The 15,544-nt window shown below is 31.3% G+C and overlaps 2 protein-coding genes across 3 annotated transcripts; both read right to left on the bottom strand.

Annotated features, from left to right (window-relative positions):
• Nucleotides 1–4,572: 4,572 nt before the first annotated feature.
• On the bottom strand, nucleotides 4,573–6,974 carry LOC120129911 (two-component response regulator ORR4-like). 2 transcript variants are annotated; one of them, XM_039147300.1, is made up of 5 exons: nucleotides 6,714–6,968; nucleotides 6,551–6,642; nucleotides 5,737–5,814; nucleotides 5,153–5,220; nucleotides 4,573–4,991 (listed from the first exon to the last, which is right to left on the bottom strand). In XM_039147300.1, exons 1-5 carry the CDS (start codon nucleotides 6,901–6,903, stop codon nucleotides 4,889–4,891), a joined length of 531 nt encoding a protein of 176 aa, XP_039003231.1. In that variant the 5' UTR covers nucleotides 6,904–6,968; the 3' UTR covers nucleotides 4,573–4,888. The 2 variants fall into 2 exon arrangements, with proteins under 2 accessions (XP_039003231.1, XP_039003232.1); XM_039147301.1 differs by having other exon boundaries at nucleotides 4,880–5,008; nucleotides 6,714–6,974.
• Nucleotides 6,975–9,956: 2,982 nt separating this feature from the next.
• Nucleotides 9,957–12,084, bottom strand: LOC120129969. The gene is made up of 7 exons (XM_039147345.1): nucleotides 11,977–12,084; nucleotides 11,718–11,910; nucleotides 11,410–11,491; nucleotides 11,044–11,294; nucleotides 10,465–10,830; nucleotides 10,217–10,302; nucleotides 9,957–10,166 (listed from the first exon to the last, which is right to left on the bottom strand). Exons 1-7 carry the CDS (start codon nucleotides 12,082–12,084, stop codon nucleotides 9,957–9,959), a joined length of 1,296 nt encoding a protein of 431 aa, XP_039003276.1.
• Nucleotides 12,085–15,544: the final 3,460 nt, after the last annotated feature.

Here is a 15,544-nt window from a genome sequence, read left to right as displayed (position 1 = left end):
CCGTTGATTTTGACTAAAAAGTCAAATTTTTCGAAAAGTCATATTTTATGTTTCTCGACGTCTTGAGTTCGAATCCGGAGTCCTTTTTTCCAAATTTGAACTCGGTAAGCTATTTTCGACATCTTATCTCCCGATTCAATACAAATTTTCATGTTTAAGTTCCATAATTGGCTTTGTCATGTATCTGAGATATTATAGGACATGGAATTAAAGTTCGAGAGCGGTCAAATGGAGTTTAATTGGTTGACCGATGTGGCTCAAAAATCGAGGTAATATTTTACTACCTTTTGAATGCTTTACGGAATCCGTTGATAATTGGTAAATGCTTTAATGATAACGATTGGTCAATTATGTGTAGTTAATCATTGCTAGTCTTGAATTGAATACGATATAAAGTTAGTTAACTGAATAAGACTCGCATGACTCGTATAAGGAATTGAAAGATCGATAAGAAATAAATCCATGCTTAGTGAATAATCAGTAAATTAATTAAACTTAAGATCCGTAAATTCTGATTATTTTTGTTAATGGTTAAATGTCAGATATACATGAATAAGAAATTTCAAAAATACCCATGTGATGTAAAAAGGATAAGAACTTCCCTTGAAATTGGAAATAACCCTGAAATTTATATCTGACCTGATAAAACTACTTTATCACTTGTTAAAGGTTTGTTTTGCCAAGAAAACCTTGGTATATGATCATGATCACTTCCAAGATGGTAAAGGTCTTAGGATTTTGATTATTGAATAAACACTTGAAGATCAAATTACTAGAGATAATGCATATGTTTGGATTGAAAAGAATTATCGAAATGTCATCGAGCTGCAAAATAACTAAAATAACCTCTGATTTCAAATGATTATATTATATGACAAAGTTGAACTGAATGGAAGTATTGTATGTATCCGAATTGTTGAAACGATAGAATTACTCTGGAAACTCCAAAGTGACCGGGATAAACTTGAATACTTAATGACCTAGAATTAAGTGGATGACTTGGATAAGTCTGGAAACACTGATGAACTTATATGTTGTACCGTCCATAAGAGTTTTGAACCACGAATCAAGCACATCGACATTTCTTGATACCGTTGCAATAAATAATTGAAATAAATATCATTGAAACACATGTTTGTCTCCCTAAGATCCATTCAACAATGATTCTAAAGATGATCAGTTCAACTAGAGCAATCGGTATTAAGAAGTGAATAATAGTGAAGTACCTCGATCTGAATGATTAGCAAGTATCACAATGTTGGGATTAGTTAGTTTAATTTGACTCAGAATTCTAATAATTCGATATAAATCCTAAATACTATTAAATTAATGTTTTACTCTCATTGGGTTAAATTACTAAGAATTCTTCAAGAAACCAAAATGTTTAAAATGACTATGATTGCCTGAATAATGGAATCACTCCTGTCATATATGAAATCTCAAGTAACTCTAACGTAACAGATTTTGAATATCTTCCTGATTACTTAGCGCATCCGAAAAATATATGAATACTATATGATATTGTTAAATCACTTCATGAATGACTGATGAATCCGTTAGCTATTAAACCCCCTTTTTATAGGGATCTCGTGCTGAAATTCAATCAGTTTGCAGAAATTTTGTGGCTCCCTACCTAATAAATATCAAGTACCTCCGTAAAATAACTGGATTCTCTAGTGTGTTCCCTATGTTCTATATGATTATTTTATTTATCCTGAAATATGATTTACCGAAGTTACTATTTTATTGAATCTTTTAACTGTTCGATATTCTGATTTACTTATGCATTGATTTACTGTTTATGAACTATGTGTTGAGTTAATCGATTGATGGAATTGGCCAAGAGGGGGGTGAATTGGCAATAAAAATTTTGGTGGAAGCTTTTGCAGAAAATTGAAAATATTTGCACATCGATTTAGAGTGGTTCGACTTTATCAACCAAAGTCTACGTCCACTACCTTAGCTATCCACACTAAGAATTTTCCAACAAATTCACTAATTTGTTCTTTCTTTTGAGGAAAAAGAGTAACCTTACAACTCCCTCAAGAATTATACCACAAATTCTTGAGCACACTCTTTTTTAAAGATAAATACACAAATTTGCAAACTTACAAGGAAAACCTCACAAGTTAGATTATTTGCACAATTCTAGAACAAATAAAGAACACTCAAGGATAAATACAATAGATCACAAATGGTGTTCTTGAAAGCACAATGAATATTGAATGAAAAATAGGCTTGAAGTGCTCAAACAATGAGTTTGATGCTTTCTCTTTGATTCTCTCTCAAATCTTGTTGATTGTTGTTTCTTGTACTTGATCAATGACTTCTAAGCTAGTTTAAATACTCTTTCAATTGATTTTGAACGTTGGGGATCATTAGTGGAGTTAATATAGTCGTTTAAGTGTGAAAACAATTAATAAAACTGCTTGGAGCGTGGGGGGAATCGGTACCCCCTCATAGGGAATCGGTTCCTGCAGTGTAAAATTCAAATATTTCGACCGTTAAACAGGGGGAATCGGTACCCCCTGGGGGGGAATCTGTACCCCCTGGACATTCTGTTTTCTCAGAACCAAAACCATTCAGGGGGTATCTGTTCCCTCTGGGCAATCTGGTTTTTCTTGAAACCCCTTTAAAAAAAATATTATTGGCTCGATTAAGGCTCTAAAATACTTTGTAAATTTGTTTAAAAGATCAAAACATATTTTTACACTTTAGTAATGATTAAAATGAACTTTGAAAGACTTTGAGTAATATTTTGATATTCGAATAATTATATCGAATATACTTAGAAAATCTTTTGTAAAATCTTAAAATTCATTTAACTTAATTTGTTATTTCGAAACATCAAAATGTTTTCAACACTATGACTACATGAAATGTGGTATCTGGTTACCTGTTTTCATTGGAAATTTTAATTGTTCCTGATTCATGGATAATGGAATCTACTATGAACCGATTTTGGGATATTGTCTAGGTAGGATTCTGGAGTATGGAGGTTCAACTCTGATCAAGTTGGTAATTCCTTATGGACCTAAGGTATTCATTGGGTATGCTCTAAGGCCCCAAGGCACTCCCTTAGTATGGGGACTGTATTTTGGTGTACGAATGGAAGACATTCATGTGATTTAAATAACTACATTGTCATTTTTTACAACATTATACTATATCATGATTTTGATAATAAAGTTATCGTTCAATCTGATTTCTACTATATATTGTATGAGTAGGAGTCTGAAGTACGGAGGTTCAACTCTGATCAAGTTGGTAAATCCTTGCGGACATAAAGAAACCCTTGGGTAAGCCCATAGGCCCCAAGGTACTCCCTTAGGGTGGCTCCTTTGTTGTGTGCTTAGGGTAAGTCCTTATGGATGAAGTTATGGGGAAACTGCATATCGGTGTTCGGTTTGAGGGTATTACTGTGGTTTTAAAATATGTTTTAAATTACTAATGTTTTTAAAGGGTCTGTACATATTTCTCTATTTTGTTGGAATTAGGGGTGCTTATCGAGCGAGTCGATCGCGAGTTGGTCAATGCTTGACTCGTGCTCAATAAAAAAATTTACTTCTCGACTCGATTCGTTTCTCGTTAAGTTCACTAAAAAATTTACCTCATTTAAAAAAAATACTCGTGCTTGATATTAGGGTATTGTTTTTTTGTATTAAAATAATATTATTAATTACTAATATTTTATTTATTAAAAATAATAGATTAGTTAACTTATTATTTATTATTATTTATTAATAAATTAATAATTATTATTTAGATTTATTTTTTGAATGAAATAATTTTGAAGTAATTACTAAAAATATATTTTAAAAAATTAACAAGCTGCTCGTGAACTTATCGAGTTGAGTTAGACTTTGCTCGGCTCAGTTCGTTAAGGTCTCGAGTCGAGTTCGAGTTCCAGTAGAGCCAACTCGAGTCGAGCGTTTACCGAATTTTAACTGAGTCGAGTTCGAGCTGCTCAACTCGTTAAGCACCTCTAGTTGGAACACACTATACTCCCCAATTTAATCTCACGAGTCTCCCTCTCTAAATATTTCCTTCATATTTTTGATTTCCTAAGGTAACTTTTTGATTTCCTAACTGTTACCTGAAGAAAGATTATTAAAATCTGAGCTCGTCGGTAGAACCTGATAATGTCTGTACCGTTAAGAAAATCAATGCTTTATTTATACCTGATGACTTATTGCATACATCTGGTAGTTTAATATTAATGAGTTTCCCAAAGCTCACTCTATTACTTACCATTTTAGGTTAAAGAGTTTGATCATGTGCTTGTATTGACATCAGTAAAGGAGTCCCACCAGCATTGGTTGCGGAGTACGGCGCATATAATTAGGGGGCATATAGGTTGAATTCTATAGTTTGTATATAAATGATTTTCTAAACTTGTATTTTATTTATAAATTGTTTTATGATTTTACATGTTTTAACAAAAAATTAAATTTTTCATGGATTTTTATTACAGGTCGCTCTGGTGGCCCTAATGTGACATCTCAGATCGGGTCGGGTCACCTGCATCGGTATGAGGGTGTGTTACATTTATAATGTTTTAGACATGAACCCAAAATCTAATACACGTGGATTTGAATATTTGCGTTAACCAAGGAGATAGTTCCCCTAACAAAGTACGTTGTACACTTTCATACTACTAGTTCCCCTAACAAAGTACGTTGTACACTTTCATACTACTAGTTCCCCTAACAAAGTACGTTGTACACTTTCATACTACTACTGCTAGTCGTTTCATTTCTGGTCTCTTCTTTAACTAGCGTCAGAAGATATATTAGGCCATTATCTCTTGCTAAAGTTATAGACGTTAACCATTGTCATTCTTCTAATATTATGTTTGACGTCGTCATCGTCGTGGTGGATGGTTGAACTAAGGATGAGGAAGGGATTTGAGAAGGTGAGCTTGGATTTTGTGTAGGTCTGATAATTGAAGAGGCTTTAACATGAATTCTTCTGCTCCTCCTTCTAGGCACCTGCACTCATTCATTTTCTCAATTACTTTAATCAATTCAATTTCTTTCTCAACTCATTGTTTTAATTTTTCTTCTTTCTCTTTCTCTCCAAAGAAAAAGGGTGAGATGTGAACAACAAACTTGCACGCTAATTCAAGGCAAAAAAAAAAAAAAAAACTTACATGCTAATTCTTGAAGGTACATTCTCTGATGACATCACCACCACTGGCACATCTTTCCAAGAAGATCCCTGCAATTGTAAGTAAATACTAAGTTATAGTATCATCTTTAAAATGTGAACTAGAAAAAAAATGTTAATAATTTTAAAAAATACTGTTTAATTGATTTACTAGATTTTGTTTAGCTATATATGCTGGAAAGTTGGGAAGTTAAGAGGTTAAAATCCCTCTTTTATGCTGGATGAATTGGCACAATAAAAAATGGATCATTTATCCGGTTTTGTAATAATTGAGAATATGAAATCATTTCATTTATTTAAAATCGATTTAATCAATAAAAATACATTTATTAATTATACTTTTAAAAAGAAACTGTGTGTGATAATATTTCAACTTATATTTTCTTATAATTTTATTAAAAATTATATCACTAAATCATATAGATATTTTACCAAGGGAACAGTGGTTATTAACATTTTATAAACTAGAGTTTTGAAATCCTATCTATGTAAGAGACCGTATGATATTTAAAAATGGAGAATAAATTTAAGAATTATAGTTACATAATTAGGTATGATTGGGTTCACCTTGACGCGTTTGAGTAAATCATAGCCGCTCGTTCCTGGCATGGAAAAGTCTGTCATGATTAAGTTGACGTTAAGTGCCTATATTTTATTAAAAAATCACAAGAAAATATTAGTTTACATTAAAAATATAAAAATTAATAAGCAACTTTAATTATATAAACAAATAAGATTGCAAGAGAAACCCAATTTTGTTAGCAAAAACAGCTAGCATTGATGGTGGTTAAATGAATTCTTTTAGTGGTTGTTTTTCTCTTTTATCATGTATTAAAGAAAAAGAAACATCGAATAATGTAGCCATTAAGGGAAAAATAATTAATCTTTTAGCATGTTATAAAGAAAAGGACGCATTGAATAATGTAGCCATTGAAGGAAAAAAATAATTATACATGATTAACTAGAAATTAAAAAATTAAAAAAATACAATTTTTCAATTTTGGATTCATGATTACTCCTCAGATTGACGTAAATCATGAAAAAATAGTTTATTTATTTTTATTATAATTGAAGGAACTCTTAAGCCAATTATCTTGATTTATGTGTATATATATCTTACTTGATTCTTAAATTTTTAATTTAACAGTACAAATATTCTACCAGTAAATTTTATGACCGCTGACCTGACAAGTTAAAATTTCCATTTTGAAGTTTTTTTAATATTTAAATAATATTTATTATTAAAAAGTTGTGTGTATAAATTTTTAAAAAAACACATATACGATAAAAATATAATTAAACTGAAATAATTTTTTATCGTAAAATGAATATAAAAATAAAATATTTTTATTGTAAAACGAGCAAAAATGATATTTAAAACCTGATGTTGTTGCGAAGACGAAGCAGCTGTTGTTGAGTTATGAAGCAACCCTAGATATTCCAACGCTTTTTCCCCAGACTCCAAGCACGTCACTGCAATTATATACATCATGAACTAAACAGCTTCAAAAAGAAGAAAAAAAAAAGTTAATTTATGATCTTACCTTGGCATGAAAAAGCTTTGAGGAGCTTCTCCAATAACTTCCTGTCGATCACGCTGTCATCGACAGCCAAAACATGGAAACGACGTCGTTCTTCTTCTTCTTCTTCTTCCTCCTCCTCCCCCTGCTTCTGTTTCTGCATAATTTCTTCTTCTTGAGGTTGTCTGTCCAGAACAGTATCGATCAACTCCATTAACAAAAGGCTTGGTTGCTCGTGAGAGATCAGAGAAAGAAGGGAAGAAAGAGTTGGAGTTGCTTTGGGGTTTAATCTAAATGAATGAAATAAAGAGCTTGTGAGAGAGAAGAAAAATAGATTTGTTCTCAGAACGGCAACTATACGTATTTTGCACCAAATGGAAACTTATATTATCAGAAGCATGTTGTGTGAGAGTATAAATTTATATGTAATAATATGATTTATTAATGAATAAAATCATTAGTAATTTAATTTTTTTATATTTGTTTATTAGTACGATGAAAGCATGTTATCTGCATTATGTAGACAGAAGATATTTCTTTATATTATCCAATATTTTTATAAATATTTAGTTAGATTTAATAATATAATTGTAAAATTAATTTTACATATATATATATATATATATATATATATATATATATATATATATATATAGTTGTGATCTCTCCCTAGATTCTGTGTAACGTGTGCGGGCACATATTTCTTTTTCTTCTTCATTCGGTCACCGTCATTTCTCTTTTTCTTTTCGGATTTTGTTTGATTACCAAGGAAAATCTGGATAAGATATCTGTTTGTCATTTGGTTATTTTTCCTTTTATTTAATTACATTTTAAGGGTTGGAATATATGACTTTGAAAAAAAATTAAAAATTGTTTTGGGATAAATTTTAAAAATACACACGAATTTAAGTTTTATATGGAAAATCTTATTTTGAATTATTTTTCATAAATTATACGACTGATTATTAGCTTAGTTTATATTATTATTTTATAATATTTTGAAATTATGAATTTGAGTGTTTTTAAGAATAATTACAATAAAGTTTCTTTAAATTAATAATTTATTAATTTAAAAAGATTTTTTTTCGATTCAACGAACTTACATATTATTCTTCATGAATAAAACATATAAATTGTATTAACTAATTGAATGATATTCATATACAATGTGACTAATTGAATATAATATGCATCTCTATTGTAGTACGTAGTTCTAGTTAAAACTTAACATATGCTCATGTATGGTAAGAAAATTAACTACTAATTAAACAACATCAAATATTCCTAACTAATCAATTCAAATCAAAATCAACCAACCATGACTTCGCATCTAAAAGGTGCCTAAAGATCAACCATGACAAATCAAATATGTAAAGCATTACGTGAGTATAAGAGAGATCACCCCACATGCACTAAAAAAGATTTACAATAGTGAACTGATGAAAATTTTCATTTGAAAGTTAGTCAAGGTATAATATCAAACACACTCAAGCGATCATCTGAGTACCTTTCGGCAACAACTGAATATGGTACAATGTCTTTGCAACCAAAGTTTAGAAGAAATTGTAGCTAATAGTATTGAAAATCCTATTAAGGATGAAATTGAAGATGATACAATGCCTTTGTAACCAATTATGCGGAAGGAAACACTCATAACAGCAACAACTCTTCATAATTTTTTGTTACAGTATAAGAATGCAATACCGAAATTTTTGAATGCAGTAAGGAAAGTTAGAGATAAAATATAGCTAAATTTAAATTTTAAGAAGAAGCAAACAACAATAGAATCATATTTTACTAAATTTTTTATAGTTGCATTTTGTTATTTTATAGAATTATCAATTTATAATATTGAAGAGACCATAAATTTATATAAGGATTTTTCAAAAAAAAAAAATTTCTTATTAATTTATCAAAATTATTAATTTAGACCTTAAGCCTAAGTCGGGACCAAGAAAAATTATTATTTTAGAGAGATTATTAATTTATTAAATATTAATTTATAGAAGTTTTATTATATTTCTTATTTAAGATTTAAACTGATTATTTTATTTATCATAACCATCATCATTGATATAACACATAAATTATATATTAAACTAAAATTGTCTTGTAATTTTAATATTTATTTTTTATATATCATAAATTAAATATTGAAAACACGCAAATTTTGATACTTAACTTTAAAATTATTAGATATTGAATTTATGAGGTCTTAGTAGTAAAAGAGATTGTTTTTTTTTGGATAAATAAAAATTTTATTACCCAAAGAAGAGTCAAAATACAAAGTAAAAAACAACCAATCACCAATCACAAAACATTACAACCTACTTACAAAAAGAATGATCGGTTAAACTATACCCCAAGCATTACAAAGATTGATATTAATACTATCTAAACGGTTAATATTCTTTCCTCGAAGTTGAATTCCAACAACGTCTTTGACAGATTTGAGGATTTCGTCTGCAGTTCTTGAGCAACCTTTAAATATTCTACGATTATGTTCTTCCCAAAAAGTGTAAATAAAGGCATACCAAACAATTTTTAAGACGGTGGTGATAAGGGATTTACCTTTCCACTTTTCACATGCTTGAGCAACCGTATCCTCCCATGAAAGAGTTGTTTTCTGCAATCCAAACAGGGTCAAAATATTCCCCCAAAGACAATTCGCCAAGTAGCAATAAAAAAATAAGTGATCGCGCGTTTCATTGGCTTCATTGCAAAACAAGCAGCACCCATCGATGTGGATTCCCATTCTTTGAAGCCGAGCACGAGTGGGAAGCCTATCCTGTAAAGCCATCCAAGTGATCAAAGTGTGCTTAGGGATGTGTAAGGAAAACCAAACCAATTTTTCCCACTGGACCTTGTTGCCTTTCGCTCTAAGTTCTTCCCATATATCTCTTGTTTTAGTTACTCCCTTAGATAAAACTGGAAAAACTTCGTTCTTGATCTTGAGCAGCCTTTTTAAACACTAACTAAGGTTGGCACTCGTAGTCATAAGCCAAGGATCGTGGTCCTTAATCACTTAGGCCTTGATCCAAGCAACCCAAATGGACCCATCACCAGCCAACATCTTTCGAATCAGATTAACCATGCAAGCCTTATTCCATAATTTGATATTTTCAGTCCAAGACCACCTTCCGATTTAGGCTGACAGATTTTCATCCAACTAATGCGCGCACCAGCAGCAACCTTGTCTGTTCCTTTCCAAAAGAATCTGGAACAGAGTTGTTCGATCTTGGTCAAAATCGAATTCGGCAGAACCAGCTATCTGAACCAATAATTCGCAATGCTGTACAAAACAGTCCGGATGAGCTTAAGACGACCAACATAACTGAGATGCTTAGCAGACCAGAAATGCAGTCTCAATTTTATGTTCCCAATGAGCAGATCGCAGTCTTTTTCAATAAGTTTTTTGGATACCAGAGGAACTCCTAAGTACCTCACAGGCAGAAAACCTTGATTAAAACCAGTGCTCTGCTTAATCAATTCAATATTACTAGGCGAGATTCCAACAGTAAAAAAACATATTTGGCAGCATTTAATTTGAGGCCTGACATTTCATAGAAAGACTCCAACGCAACAATAACACCAATAACAGACACTGTTTTGCCTTAACAGAAAATCAACAAAGCATCGGCAAAAGACAAGTGGGTTAATTCAATTTTCTTGCATTTAGGATGATAGCCGTATAACCCTCGAGCAGCATCTAAGTTTAACATTTTAGACAACACATTCATGGAGAGAACAAAGAGAATAGGAGAAAGAGGATTACCTTGCCTAATACCTATGGCTCCCTTAAAGAAACCAAACAAGTTGCCATTAAACAAAATTGAGAAAAGAGCTTCAGTGTAATATGCTTCGATCCAACTAATGAAAGTCAGAGGGATATCCATGGCTTTTAGGACTGCAGAAATAAAATCCCAGCTGAGGGTGTCAAAGGCCTTCTGAAGATCAATTTTCAATGTACATCTTAGAGAAATAGAGTTTCTGCCATAGCCCTTAACCAATTCATGGGCAAGAATAGTGTTATCAACAATACTCCTTCCCTTTATAAATGCATATTGGATAAGAGTAACAAGATCTGGAAGAAATCTGCTTAGCATGTTGACTAAAATTTTAGTAATAGCCTTGTATATCACTATGCAACAAGAAATCGGTCTGAAGTCTTTAAACTTACAAGGGTTAAGAATTTTAGGAATCAAGATAATAGAGGTTGCATTAAAAGCAGGAAGAAGAGCAGACTGCTGAAAGAAATATTTAATTGTTGTCACAACATCTTCTCCAACAACGGACCAACTTTTTTTGAAAAAACATGGAAAATAACCATCCGGGCCGGGAGCTTTGTCATTACCTTGGCAGAATATAGCTTCTTTAATTTCCTCTGTGGTAATTTCCATGGTCAAGCTTGAAGATAATTCAAGAGGCAGTGAAGAATTAAGAATATCCTTTAAGAATTGAGGATCACTACCTTTGACATTAGAATCAGTAGTCCCAAGTAACTTAGAAAATAAGTCAAGAATTTCATAGGCCATAGCATCAAAAGTTTCAATTCTGTTTCCATTATCATCAACTAGCACTCGAATAGTTTCTTTTTTGCAGCAACTGCAGAGTGAAAGAACTTGGAGCATTTATCACATTCTTTAATCCATCGAATTTTAGCCTTTTGCTTTAGGAACAATAATTCAACTTCCTCTAATCTGATGAGCTCGTTTTGCACCTGGAGTTCATTGCCGAATAAGTCGACTCCTTGTAAGGATTTAAGTTGTTGCTGCTCGAGCTCAGTTCTCTTCTGTCTAACCCTATTAGAAACATCGCTACAATATGTAGAATTTAAATTCCTAAGGGTAGACTTAAGGCACTTCAGTTTAAGGAAAAGTTTCTGCATTTGATTTCCCTTAATCACTCACTGCCAGGACTGTTCGACCAAGTTCAAAAAGGAAGGATGTAAGGTCCAGAAATTAAAGAACCTAAACGGTTTGGGACGATTGGCTGGCCTATCTTTTGAGAGCCAGACCATTGCCATACAGTGGTCAGAGTCTACAGGAGAGAAAAATTCAACAAGAGAGATAGGGAAGGAGCTAACCCAGTTGGAATTGACAAGAACTCGATCAAGCTTTCTTGCGAAGAAGGAATCCATCTGTTTATTGCTCCAAGAGAAAGAAGGCCCAAAAAAGGGATGGTCATGTAAATCAAGATCAAGAGTTACATTCTGGAATTCCTTCATATCAGGAGAGGATAATGGAAATAAGTCAAAATCAGAACTTTTATTTGGTTAGAGGGTTACATTGTAATCACCTCCCAAAATCCAAGGAAGGTGACCAATACTCCTATTCAGATCATACAAATGCTGCCAAAGATGTCTTCGAATTATGACATTGTTACTACCATACATTGTTGTAACAATAAAATATTTACCAAGAAATCGAGCCTGGGCAGAAATAGATTGGTTAGAAGAATGAATAATAGTAAACTCCAATCCATTCTTCCATAAAACCCAAATTATTCCATTTGCAGCATACTCATAGTTAGAGATAATATTCCAATTAGATAATTTTGATTCAAAAATGTCCTTGGACTTGTCAGCCTTGACTCTAGTTTCTAATAGACATAGAACAATCACATTATTTTGTTTTGCCTTTTGAAGAACTCTATCTTGTTTTAGAGGATTATTGAATCCTCTAACGTTCCAAAAGCTAATAATCATTGGGAATATGAGCTCAGTGAGTTCCCCTTACCATCTACAGAAAGTCTTTTAGTTTGATCCATTTTATCCTTCTTTTTTAGCTTTATTTCTTTTACCAAACCTGCTACACCTAATGAAGCAGCTCTAATCTTCCTAGACTACCCTTCTAAGGTAGAAGTATTTTCGTCAATCGAATTAAGAGCTTCAAATCTATTTTTTGAACCAGCTAAGACAGTACTAGCTTTACTGGGTCTACCTCTACCCCGTTTTGAGATTGATAGTTGAGGAGCAGTATTAACATACTCAACAAAAATATCAGTAACATCTTGACTATCATTAGCAGTGGCATTAAGAATTCCAGAAGACTCAGTTATAATTTCATGCAAATCAAGAGAAATAGGAGCAACAGATGAATCATTAACAATGTCAGCATGAGGTTGAGAATCAAAATTTTCACCTTTCTCTTGTTGTGCAGGGCAAACTGGTTCAGCAATAGCCTGCTCTTGAAGAGCTTCACTTCCTCCTATTGTTGAGGCATCATAACTTGAGATGAGATCACTTTTTTCATCCAGACTTGAGTAGTCATTGTTCCTTTAGGAGTTTTCTCGGAGCAACCTTTTTCTGAATGGCCAAAAACATTGCATTTTTTGCATCGAGGTTGCAACCAGGGTATTTCAACGTAGATTGTAGCAGTCTGACCATCCTGCAGGATAACATCAACATAATTGGGGATTTCATCTTTTACCCCAATTTCAATACAGAGTGTAGCAAATTATAATCTGGTTTTAGAAGCCATAATAGAATCCATAGAAAGTGGAGTACCAATAGCACTTGCTAAATAACTAAGTCCTACTTGAGAGAATAATTTGAGAGGAATGTTATATAAGTGAACCCAGACAGGAATCTTTGACAGATCGAAATTAAGCCACTTCAAATTAGGTTCCCATTTTCTTAGTAACAATGGCTTGTTAAGAACGTGCCAAGGACCATTTTCAAGTATCCAATCCCTTGCAGATTCCGAATTAAAAGAGAAGATATAAAGATTTTTGCCAGCCAAACTCAACTGAGCAGTGGTTCCTTGCAAAGCCTTTTTCCAGAGATTTTGAACGATACGCTGCATTGCAAGGAAATTTGGCGTAGGCCCAAGGAATTGCCCCACAAGAGAAAGCCTCCGTTCAATCATTCCTGCTTCTAGAATCTCAGGGGGGGCTTCACCGTAGGAACATCGTCGCAAAGCTCAGGGGGAAAAATTTAGATTTTGCCCAGGGGAACTTCCAAAAAGTTTCGCCAACCCATGAGATTCACCAAGCAAATGAAGAGAAGAAGCGATAAGCCGTGAAAGAGGACCGTCAGTCACCGGTGAACACGACGGAGGACTTGGTTGTCGTTAGGCCTGCTAACGTGCACCCATAGAAAACCCACTATCGTTACAATTTGATTTGTTTTAAGTAAATAAGTTTATAATATGTGTTATCTTATAATCGCCTCAAATTATTTAAAAAAAATCATTAAATATTATATTAAAAAGTTAAATACATACTTCAACGAACGTTGCTTTCAGGCTTAAAGTTTGGTGAGAATGGATCAATTTGTTTCGGTTAACAGATTGTGCGACGTGACCCACGGTTTTTCTTCTAATATTTCTCGAGGAAAAGCTTATTATATAATTAAGTAACAATTTCTATTCAATCGAAATTAATAAATCTATATTTATTTAATCTAAATCAAATTTGATAAAAACTCATTATTTTAAAATTTTAAAGATAACACGTCACCAAATTAATGGGCATATATAAGAACAAGCTGTCACGGGTATTTCTAATTCTAATCTCAGTAATTGATTGAAAATCTTAATGTCTTTTTGTCCATTTGTCTTATTTTCAAAATGAAAATCCTATTATTCCTTTTCACAAATTAAGATTCACTTTAAGTTGAGATAGAAATTAATCACAATTTCAGACAACTCAATGTCATATTTGAAGCAAATTAAATTTAAACTGAATTTATTCCACGAACAGTAAGATAATTTTTGAAATATAATTATTATAATATAATATTACTATACATATTATTTGTGAGTGCTATATTATTTATTTGTTTTATTTAGACAGAATGTAAGATTATAAAATTTAGACAGAAAAATATATATGATTATTTTAAAGTAAATTTTATTAACATGTCTTGTGATATATATATATATATATATATATATATATATATTATGACTCATTTACACAATGTAAAATTAAAAAAAAATACACATATTTAGAATTGTTTGATTAGTTAAAATAAACAACTGAGATTAACTCATTATTTTTTTCAGTGAATATTTTCTCATTTCTTATTGTTAATATGAGTAGTCTATTTTCACTCATCTAACAGACCTAAATGTGTATAAAACTAAAAAAAATTACATTGTGTAACATGATCTTATCTTATATATATTAACAAATTTAACTTCCAATATTAAATTAAAAGTAATTGTATCAAAATTTGTAAAATTAATTCCCTTACATAATTTAAAATTCATAATGATTTTATACTTAATATAATTAATATATTAAAAATAAATTTATATAAGTAAATTTTATGTTTTTGTATATATTAATTTTTTAATTATATATATACTCAAATTAAAATTATTCAATTAAATAATAAAATTTTAACAATTTGGTCAATAATCAATTAAAAAATTCATTATCAAAACTAAAATTTATTAATTAATATTTAGATATTAATCAAATTATTTTAAGAATTTTTTTATTCATGAATAAATAAATAGAGAAGAGGGGGTTTTAGATGAAAAATATATCATTTTAAGTGTAATATGATCCAAAACATTAAAATTGTTCATTACTAATGAAATAAAGTGAGAATAATATTTCTACTATTTTTTTATAAAAATCTCTAATTTTATTAAAAATAGAAAATATCTAAATTACAACGAATGTTTACCCACAATGTGTAAACTAAATATATAATAAGAATATTTTTCTAAAACTAACCAAATAAACTCGAACAAGAGATAAATATGAATAGATCTGACTGCATTGGCAAACAAACCACAAAAAGGAATAAAGCTATTGAAAGACTACTGGCATATCACAAATCAAAATCGAGCGATATAAAAATACTATCCACGAACGTAAATCGCATATCCAAATTCAAT

This window comes from Hibiscus syriacus, unplaced genomic scaffold (assembly GCF_006381635.1).
Source record: "Hibiscus syriacus cultivar Baekdansim isolate YM2019G1 unplaced genomic scaffold, ASM638163v2 tig00110505_pilon, whole genome shotgun sequence".
Lineage (NCBI taxonomy): Eukaryota > Viridiplantae > Streptophyta > Magnoliopsida > Malvales > Malvaceae > Hibiscus > Hibiscus syriacus.
The sequence above is the reverse complement of the archived record's forward strand: the minus strand, read 5'-3'. Positions and strand labels throughout refer to the sequence as shown.